Here is a 19849-nt window from a genome sequence, read left to right as displayed (position 1 = left end):
ACTCCATTTTATAGATGGGGACCATGAAACCCAAGGAGGGGAAGCTAATTAGAGAGTAACAGCTGAACTTGGCTAGGCTCTGACCCAAAAGACAAAGCAGAAGTGAGATTTCAGAATGGCTATAGGCATAAGTGATCCTGGAGAAATGTATAACCACAATTTGAGTATGGATGAGAGCAGCAAGAAGACCCTGAACAAAGTTTCTTCCTGTTTCTGAGACCCCTCTGTCTGGCAGGGAACAACTTCCCCTTCTAGCAGAAGCAGTTGAAATGAATGATGGTGGCTGTCTCCAAGGCTAAGAATCATAGGCCCCACACAGAGTGGGCAATAGGTGGGCCATAAGCCAGAGAATTAGAAAGGCCTACAGAGCCTCACTACATGACCTGTTAGAAATCATGCTTGCTTTTAAGTTATTAAAAATAGAGATAGATAGCTGTCCATTCAATAGAATAAGACCATTATAATTGGTCATCACCATAGACTCTTAATTTCTACACTGCTGGAACAAGTCTACCTCTTGAACGGGGTACCTGGTATTGGAATGGGTCTGGCTGTGTCTTAGGGACAAATCCTCCATTGCTCACTACCTGTGAGTTGCCTGGTCCAGGGCCCAATCATTGTTCTGAGTGAAGGTTGGGGGCATTATATGAGGAAGGTGGCATTATATGCATATAATGGAAAGTCCATAAGAATAATAATAGTAGAAGCAAACATTTATTGGTTGCTTGCTCCATACCAGACACTGTTCAAAGTGCTTTGCAGGCATGATCTAATTTAACCCTCACACATGACATTGGAAACTTACCCAAAGTCACACAGCAGAGTCAGAATTTAGACCCCAGACATCTGGTTCCAGATCCCATGCTCTTAAACTTCTTCCCTTAGCCCCTTTGACCAGCCTCACCTGTTGGTGTGCTTTGTGTTTCATTGTGATTTAAACACTTAAGGTATGGTAGTAGTCCCATTGTTGGCAGGCCCTAAACCAGGGGATTGATTCAGAACGGGGGTGGGGGAAGGGGCAGTGGTAATGAGGAAAGGACTATTTGGAGAAGTGACCTATACCATGAGCTGAAGGTTGCCAGAAGAAAATAATTAAGCACGTGTGTATGAGTGTGAATGGTAGGGGGCATTCACTGCAAAGGGAAGAACATGTGGAGAAGCCTCGAGAGGAAGAATCCTCCATTTGAGGAAAAGAAAGGAGACCAATGCAAGCTCTTCAGAATCCTCTGGAGAAAGGATCTTTCACAGTCAGGTTCTTTCACAGACCTGTGGGGTAGGCCATACAAGGCATCTTTGGTTGGGCTGCTTACCTATCACCTCTGGGACACCCTTACCACTCCTGTCCTCAGTCTAGCTCTGCTTTCTAACCCTATAAAGACTAAGGAAGGGCAAGGTGGGGGATGAGGGAAGGCACAAGTATGTGTGGGGGGCGGGGAGAGGGGGAGGAAGGTCCTCATGGCCACTGCCCTCCTCAGCCTCTCCCAGCCCATAGCCTGGTAGATCCCCTAGTCTCCTAGGAGATATCACTGGGAGGCATACTCTCATTGGCTAGCCTGGGTGGGAGCAAGGCTGGGGGCTGTTGTCAGCATGTGCATGTGTGCACGCGGGCTCACGTGTGTGTGCAGGGTGAGTGAGCACTGTGCATAGTGCCAGCCTACTCATGCTGTAAACCCAGGAAGGAGGCTTTAGGATGGGAGGGGGGCATGGACCTCTGGGAGGACATATGGCGGGAACTTGTTTGCAGGGTGAGAGTGTCCTTATCTCTGTGTGCTGTGGAGGGTGGGAAGGGGTCGGGGGCTGTTCTTCAGGTCTGTGCTTTAGTTTATTTGCATGGGTGAGAGCATAGTGTACCAATATGAACAGCTGGGTATACACTGATGGTGTTTGCATACATAGGTACCTGAAAAGTTTTGTGTGTGACATGAATTGTTGCATGTAGGGAGGAGCATGTGTGAGACCACAAATGTGAGCTCTTTCATGTGCACAAGAAGTGTGTCCACTGGAGTAGGTGTGTGTGTGTGTAAGCAGAGAGATGTGCATACTCAGCCTTTGCCTCCTCTGCTCCTATACCTCAAGTATTTCCTTCTTAGAGTCTGAGATGTGTCCCTCTTATGCTCAGGTGCTCACCATAGCTCCGCATTGCCTGGGTGGTGCTCTATAGAACACCTGACTCATCTTCCCCAGTTCCCCAAATGTACATTGGTCTTCCCCTGCCACAGGAGCACTGAGAACCAAAAAGAGGGGGAATTCTGTCCCTGGCACAGGGGAGATTTCAAGGGCAGGGATTCAAAGTAGATTTTCCTTATCCTAAGACAGGGGAACTGGAGCTAAGGGCCTGAGTACCCTTGAAAAGCTGGTACCTGCCTTTGATCTCCTCTCTCTTCATGAATGGTAACCTTCCCTTAGCCTCCAACTGCCTGTAGTACACTGGGCTCCACAGCTATGGGGTGTTTATCTGGTGTTATTCCATTGTGTACATCCACACACCATGCTCCCCTTCCTACCGTGTGTTTGGAAAACTCTTTTTCATGGAGGTAGGCTGGAGGCCAGCTGGAGAGCCTAGCTGGGACCTGGGAACCTGGCCTCTCCAGCTCTTTGCCACACCACAGAACAATTCTCCCATTCACCCCACACTTTCAGCAGCCCCTGCTGCCTGTGTCCCTGTCCCTTCCAGTTGCCCTGCAGGGGAAAGGGAACAGCTGTTCTCTTGGCTCCTGGCCATCCAGGTGCTAGCCCATGTCAGGTAGTCCTGCTCTGAGCCTCCGGCTGCAGGGCTTTCCACTGGTCCTCTTGTGTCACACCATATTCCAGACTCACCACAGGGCAGTGGTTCTTGTTCCATTCTTCATGGACCATCTTGCCTAGCTGAGCTCTTGGAGCCAATGTGGTCCTACCTCAGCTGTACAGAGAGGAAAAGTAAAGCAGAGGGGCAGGGGCTCATCCCAAATGGTAAAATATTGCCAGGTTCCCTGAGGAAGACATGGGGAGACTCCAGAAAGGGGAACTCCAATGTGTGTGTGTGTGTGTGTGTGTGTTGAGGGGCTGGGTGCTGCTCTGCTGGATGGGTTTCTAGGAGCTTTGGCTGTTCTGGCTTTAGATGGAGCATCACTTGAAGAAAGTTGAGGGGAATAGGCAAAAGGTGGCCTGAAGGGGTCAGGGCTGAGGGAAGGTAGTTGGACCTCTGCTCCAGGTGACTGCACAGTCAGTGCCAAACATGGTGAAGGGCATTTATGGGCCCAGGCACAGGGCAGTCAGTAAATCTCATCTGCTGGAGAGGTCATAACTCTGCTTCACTTTAGCAGCAGTGTGCAGGCAGGGAAGTGAGACAGAAGACACCGGTGAGGTCTGAGTGAACCCTGAAGCTGAGAGATCCAGTTGGTATAGCCTTTTCTCAAGCCCTTGGGAAGGGTCAGCCCAGAAATATTCAGGGACTGGTACAGGGTCACACAATGAAGTATCCTCAGCTTCTGGGACTGGGGTGCTGAACATAGCCCAGCAAACACAGATACTTGGAAAGCTTCACCCCATCCCAGCTCTGGATATTGCCAAGGAGCTCCCATAACCCCTTCCCACCCAGGTCTGTTCTGTGCTCTTGGAATGTCCTGAAAGAGGGTCTGAGGCTGGCAGGCTTTACTGTGCCTGTGTCTCTCCTCTTTATGATACCATATTTTTAAATGATCTATGTAAGTGTCTGCTAGTGAGAGAGCAAAGTCAGGGCCTCCAGTAGGCCCCTCCTTTGGGCTGGAAAGGTTTTCTGAACCTCACAGTGGTCGCCTCCCTGTTGCCACCCCCCAGTTTAGCTGAGGCAAAGCTGGGGCTACCACTGACTCACTCATTTTGTGACCTTGGACCTGCCACTTCCCCTCTTTGAATCCCAGTTTCCCCATCTATAAAATGGGAGCATATATTAAACATCCTGTGCTTTCCAAGATGCTGCAACTCAGCTGTGCAACCTTGCACAGCCTCTCTGAGGCTTGTGTTCTTCACCACTGAAACAGAGGCCGTTATGCTATGAATACTGGGAACTGAGAGGGGTAGATCAAGGGGAGGGCACACTGGTCTTTTCTCTTGCTTGCTTTCTCTTTCCTCAACTTGTTCTCCTTCTGTTCCTCTGAACAATCTGCCATTCCATCCCCAGGATTTATGTCAGTGTGTCTCAGCCCAGACAGGAAGTGGGAATATGGGGGTGGATCTGGTGGGAAGTACCAGGAGTGCCAGGCCCTGGTTGCCACTAGGGTGATATCCAGGGCATAGGTTAGCATGAAGGCTGGGATGTGAAGGAATTAGAAAAGGAGTGGGCTGGAGTTGAGACCTTGAGGCATCCCTCAGTCACCACATCCTCCAAAGACCCCAGCCTAGCCTTTGCAGACACCAGCAGTCACAGGGCCTGGGCTGAGGGTATAGGTTGAGCCATAATAGGTTTATGGGGAAGCTGTAAATACCTTTACAAGCTGAGCAATCATTTTCCTCAGGCAGTCACAACGAGGGCCACACTATGTAGCCACTGTTCTCAGATCCCTGCCCAGTAGTCCCCAGTTGCTCAGCAGGTACCAGGGCCAGATTGCCAGGTCCTCACAACAAGCAGCTGGGCCTTGTGTATCACTCCAATCCTAAGGCCCCACAGAGATGCCAGGTGGATTGGGAACTAGGGGCAGGGAATTGACTCATAAAAGCCTTGATCATGACTCTGACCTACCCTGACTCAAGAGCTTAGCCACTCCTGCCACAGCACACCCTCCACAGCCAGCTCATTCCATCTCTCAAAGTAAAAAGGTTACGGGAGGTGATGGACTGTGCCCACTTTACAGATGGGAAACCTGAGTCTGGAGTAGCTTAGAGTAAGGGAACCAATCTGAGGCTTTTCTACCATGAAATACTGTTGTCCTAAGTATGAATCCTGACTTCATCACAACCTGGTGGTGAATGCCAGGCAGTTACTTCTTCCTGAAATGGAGCATAGGAGAACCTCCTTGAAGTAGGATTGAGTAAGAAAACATAGGCAAAGTGTCTGGCTTCATGCCTGGCACAGCTCTTGAAAGGCAATAGCTATTACTATTTTTGCTATGTTACCCCTACCCCCCACCACGATCACCACCTCCGCTTCTGCTCAAAAGGGCACTGCACCAGGGGCAGCAAACTTGGGATCAAGTCCTGGCTCTTTACTTGCCAGCTGTAGATCCATCCTTAGGCCAAGTACTGTCACTTTTTATGTCTCCTGCTCCTGGGTAAACTATGGAGGCCCATGCACCAATGAGTGGCTCCTAAAAGTACCTGGCACCATAGGAGTCCCTGTGGAGGGTGGCTGTAATGGCCCTCACATCCTGCATGCCCTTTTACCCATGTGACTTTGTAGCTCCTCTCCCTAGGAGCTGGTCTGTCTTCTTCCTCTTGAATCTAGGGGGGCAACTATGACTTGCCTTGACCAATAGAATGTAGTGAATGTAAAGCTGTGCAACTTCCTGGCCTAGGCTTCTCGAGACATGGCAGTTTCTATTGTGCTATCTTGGAGTGCTGAGCCACCACAGAGAAGTCCAGGGAGCCTCCTAGAGAGACCATGTGGACAGAGAAGCCAGCTGGCCTCCAGCCCTTCCAGCCTCCCCAGCTGAGGTGACAGACATGGCCAGAAACCACTTTGGGTCTTTCAGCCCCAGTCAAGTCTCTCTAATCAACACCATGCAGAGCAGAAATGAGCTGTCCTTACCAAGCCCTGCTCAGATTGTAAAACTGAGAACAAATAAATGATTTTTGTTGTTTTAAACCACTAAATTTTGGGGTGGTTGTCATGCAGCACTAGATAACTATTATAGTTTCTTTGTTCTTTCTGCCCCATCTTCACCCAAACTTGGCTTGGATAAGGTCTAGCTCCTTGGCCTCAGGTGATTGAACAAGGGAATGAGCAACTGTCTTTGAGACAACCAATATCCATTGACTGACAGCTGGCCAATCAGATTTGTTTTTCTTCTGAAGAATAGGAATGAAGAAATCAGAGATTTGCAAGCCCAACTGTGAAGGAGGCTGGAGCTAGGCTTTTGAAATGGGAGCTGGGAGTGACTTTCAGCTAGCTGTCATGTCATCAGAGGACACCAAATTGGGGAATCGGGAAGTCAGATCATAGAACCAGCTTCCATGGGGGCCCCAATAAATCACTTAACTGTAGCTCGTCTGTGCTGCCCTGCTCCTTGTAACCCACGAGCACTGATTTCTGACCATAAAACGCTCAAGTTCCCCTGGACTCCTAATACCATTGAGGGGTCTGCACTGCTCTTCACCCTTTTTCCCTTGCTACCCAGACCTCCAACCCTCCAAACGTACACAGGTTATGGCTTTGTTCTCCAGGGCACCAGGGTATGGCCATCTTTCCATCCTGGGCAGACAGGAGTGATGGCCTACTCAGCTCCCATCTTCCCCTCCGCCTCAAGGCCTTTAGTGGCAAAACAGAGGGCATGACCTGGTTTGGTTTCTACCCCAACCCCATTCCAGCTCTTTAGGATCATCTACTGTGTCCCCCATACAGTCCTTGCCAGTTCCTTGCTTGTCCATAGTAATGGCATGCTGATAGCAATGGTCATTACTGCACACCAAACAGGTGCCACACTGAGTTGGGATTTGAACCAAGTTCTGCCTGACTCCAAAGACCATGCCCTATTCACTACTCTGCTGTGTGGCACTAGGCAGGCTATTTCCCTTCTCTGAATCTCAGAGTCTTGCTTTTGAGGAGATAAACCTGGGGGCATGCTGGTGCTTGCTGCTCCCTTAAATACTCACTTTGCTGGGTGCCATCCTTAGCTGGGTCTACTTGCCTGTCCACTGTAGGATCCCAGCCTTATTACCTTTTCTTTGAAGGCAAGCTGTTCATGGAAAAACTAGAGGCCTGGTGTATGAAATTCATGCATGGGAGGGGGGGTGTCCCTCAGCCCGGCCTGCACCCTCTCTAATACAGGACCCCTCGGGGATGTCCGACTGATCAGGCCTAAACCAGCAGTCAGACATCCCTCTCACAATCTGGGCCTGCTGGCTCCTAACCGCTCATCTGCCTGTCAGCCTGATCCCCCTAACTGCTTTCCCCTGCCGGCCTGATCCCACTAACTGCTCTCCCCTGCCCCTGCCTCTGCCTTGGCCCCACCACCATGGCTTTGTCTGGGAGGACATCTGGTCTAATTAGCATATTACACTTTTGTTAGTATAGATACAGGCCTGGTGCACAGGTGGAGGCTGGCTGGTCTGCCCCAGATCAGGGTGAGGGTCCTCTTGGGGGGAGGGGCTGGCCTGGGGTGGTTTTCAGGCTGCCATGCCCCCATCGGGGTGGGGGTCCCCACTGGGGGTGGTTCCAGCCTGGGCGAGGGGCTGAGGACAGTTTGCAGGCTGGTCACACCGCCATCAGGGTTGGGGACCCCACTGGGGGGCATGGCCAGCCTGGGCGAGGGCTGAGGGCAGTTTGTAGGCTGGCCATACACCCATCGGGGTGAGGGTCCCTGCTGGGGGGCATGGCTGGCCCGGGTGAGGGACTGAGGGTCATTTGGGGGTGGTTTGCAGGCTGGCCAAGCCTCCAGCTTTGTCCAGAAGGATGTCCGGAAGGTCTCCAGAAGGTCTTCCATTCTAATTAGCATATTACTCTTTTATTAGTATAGGTGGGCCTACAGGCTGTCTCTGGTGTTGGTCTCCTGGAAAGCAGGCTGAACTCTCAGGATTCAATATCTCGCCTTTCCCCCAATAACTTAGACCCATGCTGAAAGGTGAGCTGAGCATTAGCTCCCTAAAGAGCTTGAGGTGGCAGGACATGCTGACTGCACAAACCCACTGGGTCTGAGGCTGACAGGGACCACTGGACTATGTGGAATATGGGTCTCCAAGGAAGGCTTTGCCTTCCCTTTCCCATCACCTCTGGGTTCAGACTCCTTAGCTGTGTGTGTGCCAGGGCAGAGGGCAGGGGTGGGATGGTATCTGCTCCTCCTCTTTCCCCTTCCAAGGCCGTCAGGCAAAAAAGTAACCTCTCCAGCCTGACTTTCCAGGCTCTTGCCCCCTAAATATATCCATATATCTGGCAGGGCTTTTAACAGTTGAGTTCATTATCTTCTGTTAGGAAAGGACAGTACTGAAATCCAGACCACCTAGTCCGGGCTCTGCCCAGTCCCCAGATTTCTTTGCTTGGGCCAATCCAGCCAGTCTGACCCTGGGCACTTATGCCCCCCTAACTGACTCTCCCCATCTGAAAACAACCTCACAATTTTTGGTTCCAGAGTATCCCCAGGGGTCCAGTTTTCTCAGCAGGCAGAAATGATTTGGCCCCACAAATCACCTGTTCTTACCAGAACACTGAAGCCCCAGGGACCCAGGAATCCCAGAGGGCTAAGGAACAAACCAGGCTGCCTCTTGTGGGAAGACAGTGCTAACCAGGGTATCTAGTGCTGGGCAATTGAAAGACTGTGTTCTGGTCTCTAGAGGTGGCCAGGCCTGTCAGGTTCTTGAACCTTGCATACCACTAGCTTCTTTACATAAAAACCACCCCCATGCTCAAGGAATCCTCTCCTTGTCCCTGTGCTTCCCAAAGTGGTCTCCTGCCAGGTGGGGTTCCCCAGGCCTGGTTCTGAGAAGCCCCGAGCCAGGCTTAGAAGTCTACATCTCTTGGGATCTGGTACTCCCAGCCTCTGGTCCTGTCACTTAGTAGTTGTTTAACTGGATAAGCTCCTAGCTTCTCTGGTTCTGTCTTTGCATCTGTACCAGCAATCATCATCACCTCCATTGGTCAAAGGCTTCCTGAATGCAAGGCACTCCAACAATCAACAAATGTACCTATATTCCCTCTATTAACCTCCTAACAACCCAACATAGCAAGACCAATATGTTACAGATGGGAAGATTGAGGTCCGAGAGGTTAAATAACAACTCCAAACAGCTAATAATTATTAGAACAGGAAGTCACTCAGACCTGACCTCAAACCTCAGAGATGTATAATCACATGACAAGGTGACCTGTGTGTCTCTTTGCACTTCTGTTATCGAGGGCATCCCTTTTCAGGGTTGAGTTTGAAGGTTCTAGGTTTGGTATGAGTGGATGAGGCCACATCTGACCTTCCTGGTCAGCTCATGTACAAATTGATCCCAATCCAGAACACTTCATAGCCCAGGGTAGTCTCAGAGTATGGCCTGGTGGAAGATGGGGCAAAGCTGGGGTGGTGACCTGGGTCTGGGCCATCCAAAAGTGAGCCCCAGAACTGCCTCCTACAGCCCCAAAGACTGGGCGCTCTACATTGGAAGTGACATACAGCAGGCATTCTATAAATGCTTATAGTGAGAGCGGATATTCCCAATCCCTGGATAGGCCTAAGCCAAAGCAAAAGAGGTATTCTGCCTAGGAGACCCCCAAAGCCATGATGCTCATGAGCCTCAGGATATCCCTGTGGGTCTAAAGCCTAGTCCATCCAGTTTATATTTTTGGCAACTGTCCTGGCAGGAGTTTCTGGAAGTCCCTGGCCATGAGCAAGCCCTCCCACAGCCCGCCCCCAACCTGATTCCATGGAGACCCCTTCAGGAGGCCCATCCCCCACCTTGAGATAATAATGACCATAATGAGAACAATCACCCATGTGTGTGCACAGCACTTTACAGGTTACAAAATGTTTCACATACAGTTCATCGATTCCTCACAACAGCCCTGTGAGGTAGGCAGGACAGGGAGTACCTCTTCCATCTGTCTAGATGTAGAGACTGAGGCCCGGAGAGGGACAGTCACCTGTTTTTGGCCACAGGGCAAGTAAGTGGGACAGCTGGGACCAGAAGTTAGGCCTCGTCCCTGCCTCCAGCCCCCGGCTCTCTCGGCTGACTGTGCTGTCCTCCAGGAGGACCCCAGCCTTTGTCCACAGTATCAGCCACACCTGACGCTGGGGAACAGAGGTCAGACAGCCCTGCTCCTGTCTGGCAGCCCTGTCCCCACCACCTGCTCCCAGCAAACAGCCAGCTGGGAAGTAGGCTCACGCCCTCCACCCTGCCTGTTCTTCAGGTTGACCTGGCAGGGTGGGCAGATGGGGCTGGAACCTCCTTTCCTGTTTTCCTGAGTGATCCCTCCCCATAGGGGAAGAGAAGAAAAAGGAGGAAGAGGAGAAGAAAAACAAGAAACTGAGTTGAAAGAGGGCCCTGAAGCAATCAGGATGTCAAAAGTTTGCATTCCAACTAACTATAGGAAATAGTTTTTTCTCTTTTTATTATTTCAAGTTTTCATAAAAATCCATAATTATTGAAACCCAAGTTACAGAGGAAGTTTGTAACTTTTTAAATTGAATTATTGACTGCTGCATGTTCATCAGCTTCTGATTTCAGTCTGTCCATATGTGCTGTGGGTTCCCCAGGCCCAACTTCTGAGGTCCTGGTAGAAAGAAGGGAGGTGGTGAGGGCCAGTGGGGCAGTCGAACACAGGAGAAGGGGCAGGGATGGGTGGCACAGGACCAGGGAGGGAATCCCGACCCATGCTCATATCATCTTCATGTTGAATTTTCGGGGTGCATCGGTGGAGCTGATGCCCGCGTCTGACTTGCGTGGCACGTACTCAATCTCGATGTTGTGTTTTGTGTTGCCCTTGCCCCGGCTCCAGAGAAACAGAAGCACCAGGCAGAAAAGTACAACGCCCAGGAAGGAGATGAAGCCCATGGTGGTGGCAATAATGAGGGTCTTGATGTCGAAGGGAAAAGGCACGGTGGATCGGGTGCTATTGGCCTCTCCCTCACCCGGCTGGTTGGAAATGAAGGCGAAGGTCTTGTTGGGCTGATGGGGCCAATCAGGTGAGTAGCTGCGTACATGCAAGTGGGCGGGCATGGAGTCGTTGCCGCCTGCGTTGGCTGCAATGCACAGGTACGTGCCATTGTCCTGTACCTGGGCATAGCGTACCTCCAGTGTGCCATCAGGGAAGACTGTGAGCCGCCCATTGCTCTTGGCAGAGACCAAGTGCTTGCGGGGTGATAGCCAGAGGATGGTGGGAGGCGGGTCTCCATCGGCCCGGCACACAAACTGCACCGTGTGGCCCTCATCCACAAATACCTGTTGGGCCTTGCGGTCCCGGATGCGGGCACGGCGGCAAGTGAAGTAGTTGGGAAGGAGCACATCGGGGAAGTCCTTGAACTCCTTGCCCTGGACAAACTCAGGCGTGGCACACATGGGCTGCTGCCGGTTGAAGTTGAGCCGCCAGCGGCGCCGGAATACCCACAGAAGCCGGCAGTCGCAGGCCAGTGGGTTGGAGTCCAGGATGAGCGTCTCCAGGTTGCCCACCGAGTGGAAGGCGGACTCCTCCAGTGTGGTCAGCTGGTTGCCAGAGACATTGAGCACACGCAGGTAGTTGAGGCCGCGAAAGGCATAGGGCTCCACCATAGCCAGCTGCCCACCTACCAGCTGGATCTCCTGCAGCCGTAGCAGCTCATGTAACATGGAGCCCTCAATGGTGCTGATGGGGTTGTAGGAGAGGTTGAGGAAGCGGAGATAGACCAGGTGGCGCACAGCCAGGTAGGGCACAGCAGTCAGATTGCAGTGCGTGATGGATAGGGATGTCAGATTGAGACCATAGAGGCAGTTGGGTGTCATGGTGTCCAGATACGGCCAGTGGGAGATCTCCAAGACCTTGAGCCGGTACAACCTCTTGAAGGAATAGTCCCGGATGGCATTGATGTTGAGGTGCCGGAGCCTCAGGATGATGAGACCGTGTAGGTGGGACAGTGCCTCAGTGGGGATGGAGGTCAGGTTGCATTTCTCCAGTGTCAGCTGCTCCAGGCTGTTGAGGCCACTGAAGGCTCGATGGGATATGTAGACAAGGTCGTTGTCACCAACCTCCAGTGACTTTAGGTTGTACAGGTCCTGGAACATGTAGTCCAGCAGGATGACGATCTTGTTCTCGCTGATGTCCAGCTTGGTCAGGTTACTGAGGCCAGTGAAGACACCCAGGGGGATGAGCTTCAGACGGTTGCTGCGGAGCCCCAGTGTTCGGAGGCTGAAGAGGTTGTTGAAGGCGCCAGGCTCCACAGTGCTCACAATGTTCTCATTGAGCTCCAGTGCTTCCAGGTGTGGGAAGCTGGCAAACTCATCCTGGTTGAGCGTTTTGATGCGATTCTTGCCCAGGTCCAGCAGGCGAGTCTCGGTGGGGATGCCCTCGGGCACGGCCACAAAGCGCTTGCGGTGGCAGAGCACCGCTCGATCCTGGGCAGAGCACTCGCAGCGGGGTGGGCAGCCTGTGGCTGAGCCTGACAGGACCGAGCCCAGCACCAGCAGGAGGATGGGCTGCCAGCAGGCCAGGAGGGGGCTGGGCATGCTCTTCTCACCCCCTGACAGCATCCTCTTGCTTACCTACAGCCAGGAACAAACACAGGACAGAAGGAGCAGTTAGCAGTGGTTCTCAGCCTGTGGGTTGCGACCCCTTTGGCGGTCGAATGACCCTTTCACAGGGGTCACCTAAGACCATCCTGCATATCAGATATTTACATTACGATTCATAAGAGTAGCAACATTACAGTTATGAAGTAGCAACGAAAATAATTTTATGGTTGGGTCACAACATGAGGAACTGTATTTAAAGGGCCAGAAGGTTGAGAACCACTGAGTTAAAGGATAACATTTGGTTATAACCCACCCTCAGTCTTCCATGTGCCCTCTACCCTGTCGAAATGTCCTTGACACAGCCCTGACCGGTGTCAGTCAGTGGTTAGAGTGTCAGCCTGTGTGGGTTCAATTCCTGGTCAAGGGCATATACCTGGGTTACAGGTTCGATCCTCAGTCCTGGTGGGAGGGCATGTGGGAGGCAACCAATCGATGTGTCTCTCACCTGTTTCTCTCTCTCTATCCCCCACCCTTCCACTCTCTAAAAATCAATGGAAAGAATATCCTCAGGTGAAGATTAACAACAACAAAAAACAATTTAAAAAAAGAAATAGAAAAAGAAAATCCCTGACACAGACAGAGGCAAGGGGCTGAGTGGCATATGACACCTGCCTGGGACCCCACAGTGAGGTCCAGATGCCGGGTGGGGATGGGGGGCTCCTGCCATCCTATGCTGCTTCCTTCTTGTCTCTTACCTTGCCCAGAGTCCTCCTGAAGGACCTTTCCAGCATCTCTGGGATCAAGGGGGTTCATGGAAAGGAGAAAGCCACCTTAGAGGACCCTGGTATTGGCCCCCCAGCCTACACCACCTCCTTTACATTTTAGAGGTAGTGTGACTCTAGGTGTGCACTGTGCAGCCCCCACCCCCTGCATCCTTAGCCACTGCTTTCACTGGTGCTCATCAGGATAAAGCCAGATCTGCTGAGTTGTCCTTGGGACCAAAGGGGCTCAAGGCTGAGGCCTCTGGGGTCAGTCTGCAGAGAAACATATCTGGTCCCCAGCCTGAGGGCAAGGGCTTCTGAGGCTGCTAGGGACCCACCTCACAACCTGTAGACTGAGCTGCCCCAGATGTAGATACCATGGCCCCCTTCTCATAGGACTGCAGCTGAGTCCACAGCCTGAATCCTGTGCAATCAGCAAACCCAGTCAGTGTTCACGAAGCTGCTCTCCAGTGGGGTTTCTAGATCAATGGAGGGCACTCCCACCCAGAAAGCCAGGACTCAGGCCCATGCCTCCCATAGTGTCTCTCCAACTCCCCTTTCCTCTGGGTCCCCACAGTGACCCATCTGAGCTCAGGAGTGCAAGACACAGGGAATGAGTTTTCATGGCTTTGGCTCCTGCAGTTCTGTCCTCCTGGAATGCCATCCCCCTGCCTGTTTGAAACCTCATCTTCTGGGCCTAATTTTATGTCCACTTCTCTGAGAAGCTATTTCTGATCCCAAGTAGGAAGTATGCTCCCTTACAAAGACCCCTACAGCCTCCACCGCTCTATCTCTTGGGATTCCAATCACCTTCATCATAGTGCCAAGTTTTGTGCTGCTGCTAGTCTGAGGGAGGCAGTCAGACCCTGGAGGGACCAGTCCACACTGCAGGTCTGAGGACATGAGGCTTAACATAGCTGGGCCCTGGGGACATGCAGGACTTAGGTGGTGGTGACAAGGGTGATAGTGCCACGGCCCAGCTTGAGCACCAGCTGCAGGTGGAGTGAGCAAGGGGGTATGTAAAGCTAGCCCTCCATTACTGCCTTCCAGCCTGTGTACGGAGGCTCTTGCTCACACTTGTACCCAGATGCTCTCCCCATCTCCTCCTTCACTCCTCTGTTCTACCACATGAAAAACTGGCCCAGCAAAGCAAGAAGGGGACTGGGAGGGCTAGTCTGGGCTTCTCCAAACTCCAGGGGGTGGACAAGATGGCCTCTGGGAACCAAGCTGAAGCCCTCCCACCCCAGCCTGGCACTTTGGAGCTCTGCTGCCTGTCCATATCCCCTCCACATCATGGCTTGAAGGGGGAACTCACTACAGAAAAGGGAAGCCCAGGCTGGGAGGGCCCACCTCTCTGCCCCAGCTCAGGCCCTCTCTACCTCTTCCAGCTTCTCCCCACATCTGTGCACAACTTCCACTTTCAAGGCCACAGTTCTTTTCATCCACACTTCAACTCTTAAGGCAACTGGGGCTTGGGATGGGGAGAGGGGAGCTTGTAGCTGCCCAAGGACACCCAGCCTGTACAGGGGGGAAGATTTCAGATCGAAACCCTGGTCTGTCAGACTCCAATAGAGCCACACACTTTCCAATGCTACAGTCATCTCCAGGACTGACCGGTGCTTCCTGGTTGTAGATGGACTAAATGACTGATTAACCAGAAAGGGCTCTGGTTGTCACTGACATGTTATGGAATTGCAAGATTTTGTTATCCTCAAGGGCTTTATCCACCTTCTTCTCTTTAACTCCTCTCATTCTCTCTCTAGACCAGTGGTTCTCAACCTTCCTAATGCCGTGACCCTTTAATACAGTTCCTCATGTTGTGATGACCCCCAACCATAAAATTATTTTCGTTGCTACTTCATAACTATAATGTTGCTACTGTTATGAATCGTAATGTAAATATCTGATATGCAGGATGTATTTTCATTGTTACAAATTGAACATAATTAAAGCATAATCACAAAAACAATATGTAGTTATATATGTGTTTTCCGATGGTCTTAGGTAACCCCTGTGAAAGGGTCGTTTGACCCCCAAAGGGGTCGCGACCCACAGGTTGAGAACCACTGCTCTAGACTCTTCTGTAGTTTGTCCTTCCCCACCCCACCTCCACCTGGCCATTTTCCATAGTCAAACATGCTCCAATGACCCACTGGAAAAGGAAATATCCTGACAGGTGATCAATAATTGGGCTGACAGCTGAGGCCAGCCATGGTGTGAGGCTGGGGACCTGGAGAGGTTAAGAACTTTTAGCACTAGGGGCTGGGTTGGTGGGTGGGATGGAGGGGCTAGAGAGGTGGCTGAGGAATAAGAGGGGGTTAGCAAGGGCACAGGTCACCTGAGATGTTGGTAAGCCTCTCACACAGGCAAGAATCTGGTATTTGAAGACTCTACCACCTTGCCTCAACTTACCCACCTACCTCCTTTCCCACCACTCTGCCCAATGAAGCCACCCTGGTATTTCAGCCTTGTTCTCACATCCCTGCCTTGAAGCCATCTTTGTTTGGAGAACTCTCCCAGCCTCCTGCCCCAGCAGCCTTTGTGACCTTCTACCTCATCTCCTCCTTGACCTACTCAGTCAGAAATCATCTCTTGCCTACAACACTGAAGCACCTTACATTTATTAGTAGTGGTATTATCTAACTGATGTATAGTACACATCATTCTAAAAATGATTTGAGCCAATTGACAGAACATTTATGCAATGATATGATAAAAAGATAAAACTAAAGGAGGCAAGCCAGTTAGGAAAGAATGTCACAAAATCCTGAATAATAACTAAAGGTGAGAGCTTCCTGGTGACGTGAGCAAAGAGGGACCTATGCTCCGAAGCCTCAGCACATGGCCTTTCATCTATTCCATATGTTTAATTCTGGGTCAAACAGTCATGGGTGTATCTCACCTGCGAGAGGTTGCAGTGTCTAAGGTCAGCGGTGTGGTGCAGCCACCTCAGACCCCAGCGAATGTTCTTGAAATGGAGGTGTGTGTACCTGAGTTTTATAAGGATTGAAGTTCCTCTGATGGGGCTGACTCTGGAGCAGGCAGCTGAGCAATGAGAAATCTGGGGAATTCAAATATGCTGATAGAAAGCTGGTCAACATTGCCCTGTGTGGCTGCCACCCTCAGGCCTGGCAGTTAGACCCACAGAACAATGGTCCATGCTCCACAGGACCAGGAAGGCTCCAGAAGGACACATTCGCTGGATTGCCTCACCCCTTATCTTTTGCATGTGGCTATCCTGAAAGGTGGAGAAACTGAGGCCTGAAGAGGCTAAGGTGCTTGCCTAAGCTAATACAGCAGGAGCACAGCATGCCCAGAAGGTCCCTGTCACCTAGAGATGCTGGCAGGGTCATGTCTGAGGGGCCACCAAAACTGGCACCATTAATACTGCAGGTTATTCCTGCAATTCCCAAGGCAAAGTGTTTTATTTTGGATCCTTGCTCCCTGAAGGGCTTCCCACAAGGGTAAGAGTTTAAAAATTGGACCAATAAATACAAAGGAAATAAACATTGAAAGCATACAGATAGGCAGGCAGAGGAGTCATGCTGGGACACAATGCTCAGACCCCACAGCAGCCTGAGTCCTTCCAGTCCCAGAGCATGAGGGTTGCCTATCACCCCCAAGAGACCTATGCTGCCACCATCACACCCTCATTCATATCCTAGGGCAGATATGGCCCAGCTCAGCTGCTCCGCATGCCAACCACTCCCCTGTGTGACTAGGGGCATTGCCTGTCCTCTCTGGCCTATTTCCCCCACTGTGCAGTGAGAGGCTGGATTCCAGGTTCCCTGAGAAAGCCCACAATAGAAAATGTTCTTTCTCCAACTGGAAAGTCAATATCCTAAGTATTGTTGGGGGATTAAAACAAGTGGGGGCTCAGGCCTTCAATTGCAGTTCCACTGATGCTAGAAGGATCTGTTTGAGGGCATTCACACTGTGGCTGTTTCCTCTTGGGTTCAGAGTGGGAAAGGGCAACTGATGGAGACAAAAGGGGCATGGAATCATTTGTGGGTGGACTTGGAGAATCAGTGAGGAAGGTCAAGGGTGATTTTACCTCATTTGGCAGCCCACACAAGCCAATCATACACCTCCTCTTATAAAACAGCTTGGACTAACATCTGCAGAGCACATGCTACAGGCCAGGTTTGGGGCTTTACACACACTGTCTCAGAAACCCTCACACCACCATTCAAAAGAATTATTTCTTACCCACTTTACAGATGAGAATAACTGAGGCTTCCAAAAGGGAATTCATTTGCCTTAGGTCTAGGCCACAAAGTTAGGAAGGCAGCATAGCTCTGCTCTTCCTGACCTGGTTGCCTGCCCCAAGAGCTGTCTGGTGTGAAGTGGAGATTATTTCAGATACACAGGCCAGACTGGATGGGGCAAGCATGTTAGGACAGCATGAGGGTAAGGCCCCCAGGGCTAAAGGAAGGCACTAGTCCTTAGGTAGCTGCAAGTAAGCACCCTGACTCCCCAACTATCCAAAAATGGTATGTTGAACACACTGAATTTTTTTAGTGTTTTCCCACCATATCATTCTCCTATGCCTATAGTATTGTCTATGCTAGAATCTCATCTAATTTGGGGTCGGCTGCAGCACAGGTTGAAGATTTAGTTATTTTAAGTTTCCAGTATAAATATTGCATGGTGTTCCCACTCAGCATTACTCGGGGACCACAGAGATCCCCAGTGTACACAGGCATGAGATCACTGGCAGGGAGGTGTTGCTCCATCATTGGAACTTTGGGGATGCCAGGGCCTCTCAGTTATCAGCCTGGAAGATGAGGCAGGTATGCAAGATCTCATCTTGACCCAACACCCTAAGTTCCTATGACTGGGTCCGCAGCAGGAAGGAGTAAAGATTGATGAAGAGGGATGGCAGACCTTGGAAGGGGGGCTCAAAGCTTCTAAAAGGGCCCTGCCCCCCTCTGCCACCAAGAAATTACCAGGAAAGCAGGAGAGGGGGAAGGTGATGGAAACAGAAAGACACACAGTGGGCAAACAGGTGAGAAAGGGAGAGTAAGAGAGAGACAGAGAAAGCAGAGGAGAAAGATGGGTAGCTGGTGTGGGGCAGGAGTATGGGAAAGACAGAGTGAGAGCTTGCCCTGCAGACTCTACTACCATTTTCTGAGCTCCTGCTCATGTTGCCTATCCAAGGCCTAGCCTGTTAACACATCCTGACCTGTCTTCACTACTAATAAAGCAGGGTTTATTACTCAGAAAGGTGAAAGGACTCATGATGCGTCACCAAAGAATGGAGTCAGAATCCTAGTGACTTGCCTGTCCCCAAGTCCCTGCCTGTCTGAAGTCCCTTTGCCTTCAGCACCACAGCACAAACCAGCTGAATCCATTTCATGAAATGATAAAGCATATTAGTAGAGAGTACCCACTCATAGGCAGCCATGGCCATGATGCCAGGAGTGGGGTGGAGGTACGGTGGGGTGAGGTCAGTCTGAAAAGACCTCAATGGGCCTTTCTCCCACTATAGTGGTCATGCCCATGCCTGGAGACCGACTGTCCACCTGGTCTTCAGGATCCAGTTCAGGTTGTCTTCCCCCATGCAGCTCTTCTCAAGCCCCTAGGAAGATGTTGCCTGCACCTCCCCTCTGCAAAGCATTGCTGGTGTATTTACCTCTCCCCGTTCCTCCTTTAGTGGGAGCTTCAGCAGCTCCCCCATTTTATGTTCCCCTGGGCAGGGCTGGGGCTTACACAGCTCAGCACTCCTAGGCCAACTTTATAGTCCATCAAACAACTGCTGAGACAGTTCCCAGAGCAGCTCTGACCCCAGCTGCAGCTCTTTACAGAGGCTTCATGAAGGAGGTGTCACGTGAGCTCACACTGAACTACAAACACATTTCCACAGGCCAAGTAAGGGGTAGCAAGAGAGCATTTTGACAGAGGGAACAGTGAGAACAAAGGTGTGTAGCGTGGACTGACTGAACTGGGCCATGTGAGAATAGTCAGAGATTCCTACTAGATCCCTTCCACCCAAATCCTGAGAAGGCCAGGATACTCCATTCTGGCTTTCTACAGCTAACCCCTGCTGAGGTGTAAATGGCTTATAATAGTCAAGGTGTGAGATGCTAGTTGGGGGAGCTCAGTCCTGGGGAGGGGAACTGTGCACAGGGGATCCTGAAAGGAGGCGTCAGCACCCAGGCTGGGCTCCAGGAGAAAGGCAGCTGGTTGGCAGCCTCAGTTGTCTCTTGGTCTGCCTGCCTTTGCCATCCCTCTCTCTCCCTTCTCTTACTCCTCCAGCTGCTCCACAAGGAGAGAACCATCAATCTGAAAGAGAATTGAGATCATGTCCTTTGTCATATATAATTCTTTATTTACCTCTTGCTCTAGGTTCTGGCAGACTTGCTGCCCTCCTCCCCCCCAGGTGTGTGTGAGTGTGGCCAGTATGTGTGTGCCTGCTGCCCCTCCTCCTGATAATCCCCACCCTCCCAGGCCCAGAGTCACCAGCCCCATCTCTTAGGTGTACTTGGAAAGTCCCAAAGGTGCTCATGTGGCCTCCTAGCTGGGGCTGGGCTGGAGGGTGCTGGCTAGGCCATCAGACCCCCCTGGCTGCTGCAGCTGCTTCTGTTTGGCCCTGGGCATCAGCTGGTCCCCTGCAGTTGAGGAAGGAATGGCCCTGCCTGCCCCATCCCACCAGAGCACAGTCCACCTCAGGAGGTACCAACCTTCTGTCCAAGCCATGGCCCCAGGCCATTTGCAAGATAAAATATGAATTTTAATTGTCAAAGTATCTTAATATTTAAAGGCTTTTATATATAGGCTCTGCCCTCCAGGAATGG

The 19849-nt window shown here is 51.3% G+C and overlaps 1 protein-coding gene across 8 annotated transcripts in view; it reads right to left on the bottom strand.

The window, feature by feature from the left end:
- Positions 1-9587: 9587 nt before the first annotated feature.
- The window catches only part of LINGO1 (leucine rich repeat and Ig domain containing 1), a 192776-nt gene continuing 182514 nt past the window's right edge, over positions 9588-19849 (bottom strand). For all 8 annotated transcript variants that reach the window (XM_006772010.1, XM_006772012.1, XM_006772015.2 and 5 more), the window contains one exon: positions 9588-12321. In XM_006772010.1, coding sequence (XP_006772073.1) covers positions 10465-12321 — 1857 coding nt within the window. In that variant the 3' untranslated portion in view covers positions 9588-10464. The remainder of the gene's footprint in view (positions 12322-19849) is intronic.

This window comes from Myotis davidii, unplaced genomic scaffold, assembly GCF_000327345.1.
Source record: "Myotis davidii unplaced genomic scaffold, ASM32734v1 scaffold2126, whole genome shotgun sequence".
NCBI classification, from domain to species: domain Eukaryota; kingdom Metazoa; phylum Chordata; class Mammalia; order Chiroptera; family Vespertilionidae; genus Myotis; species Myotis davidii.
This window is presented reverse-complemented; position numbering and strand designations above follow the sequence as displayed.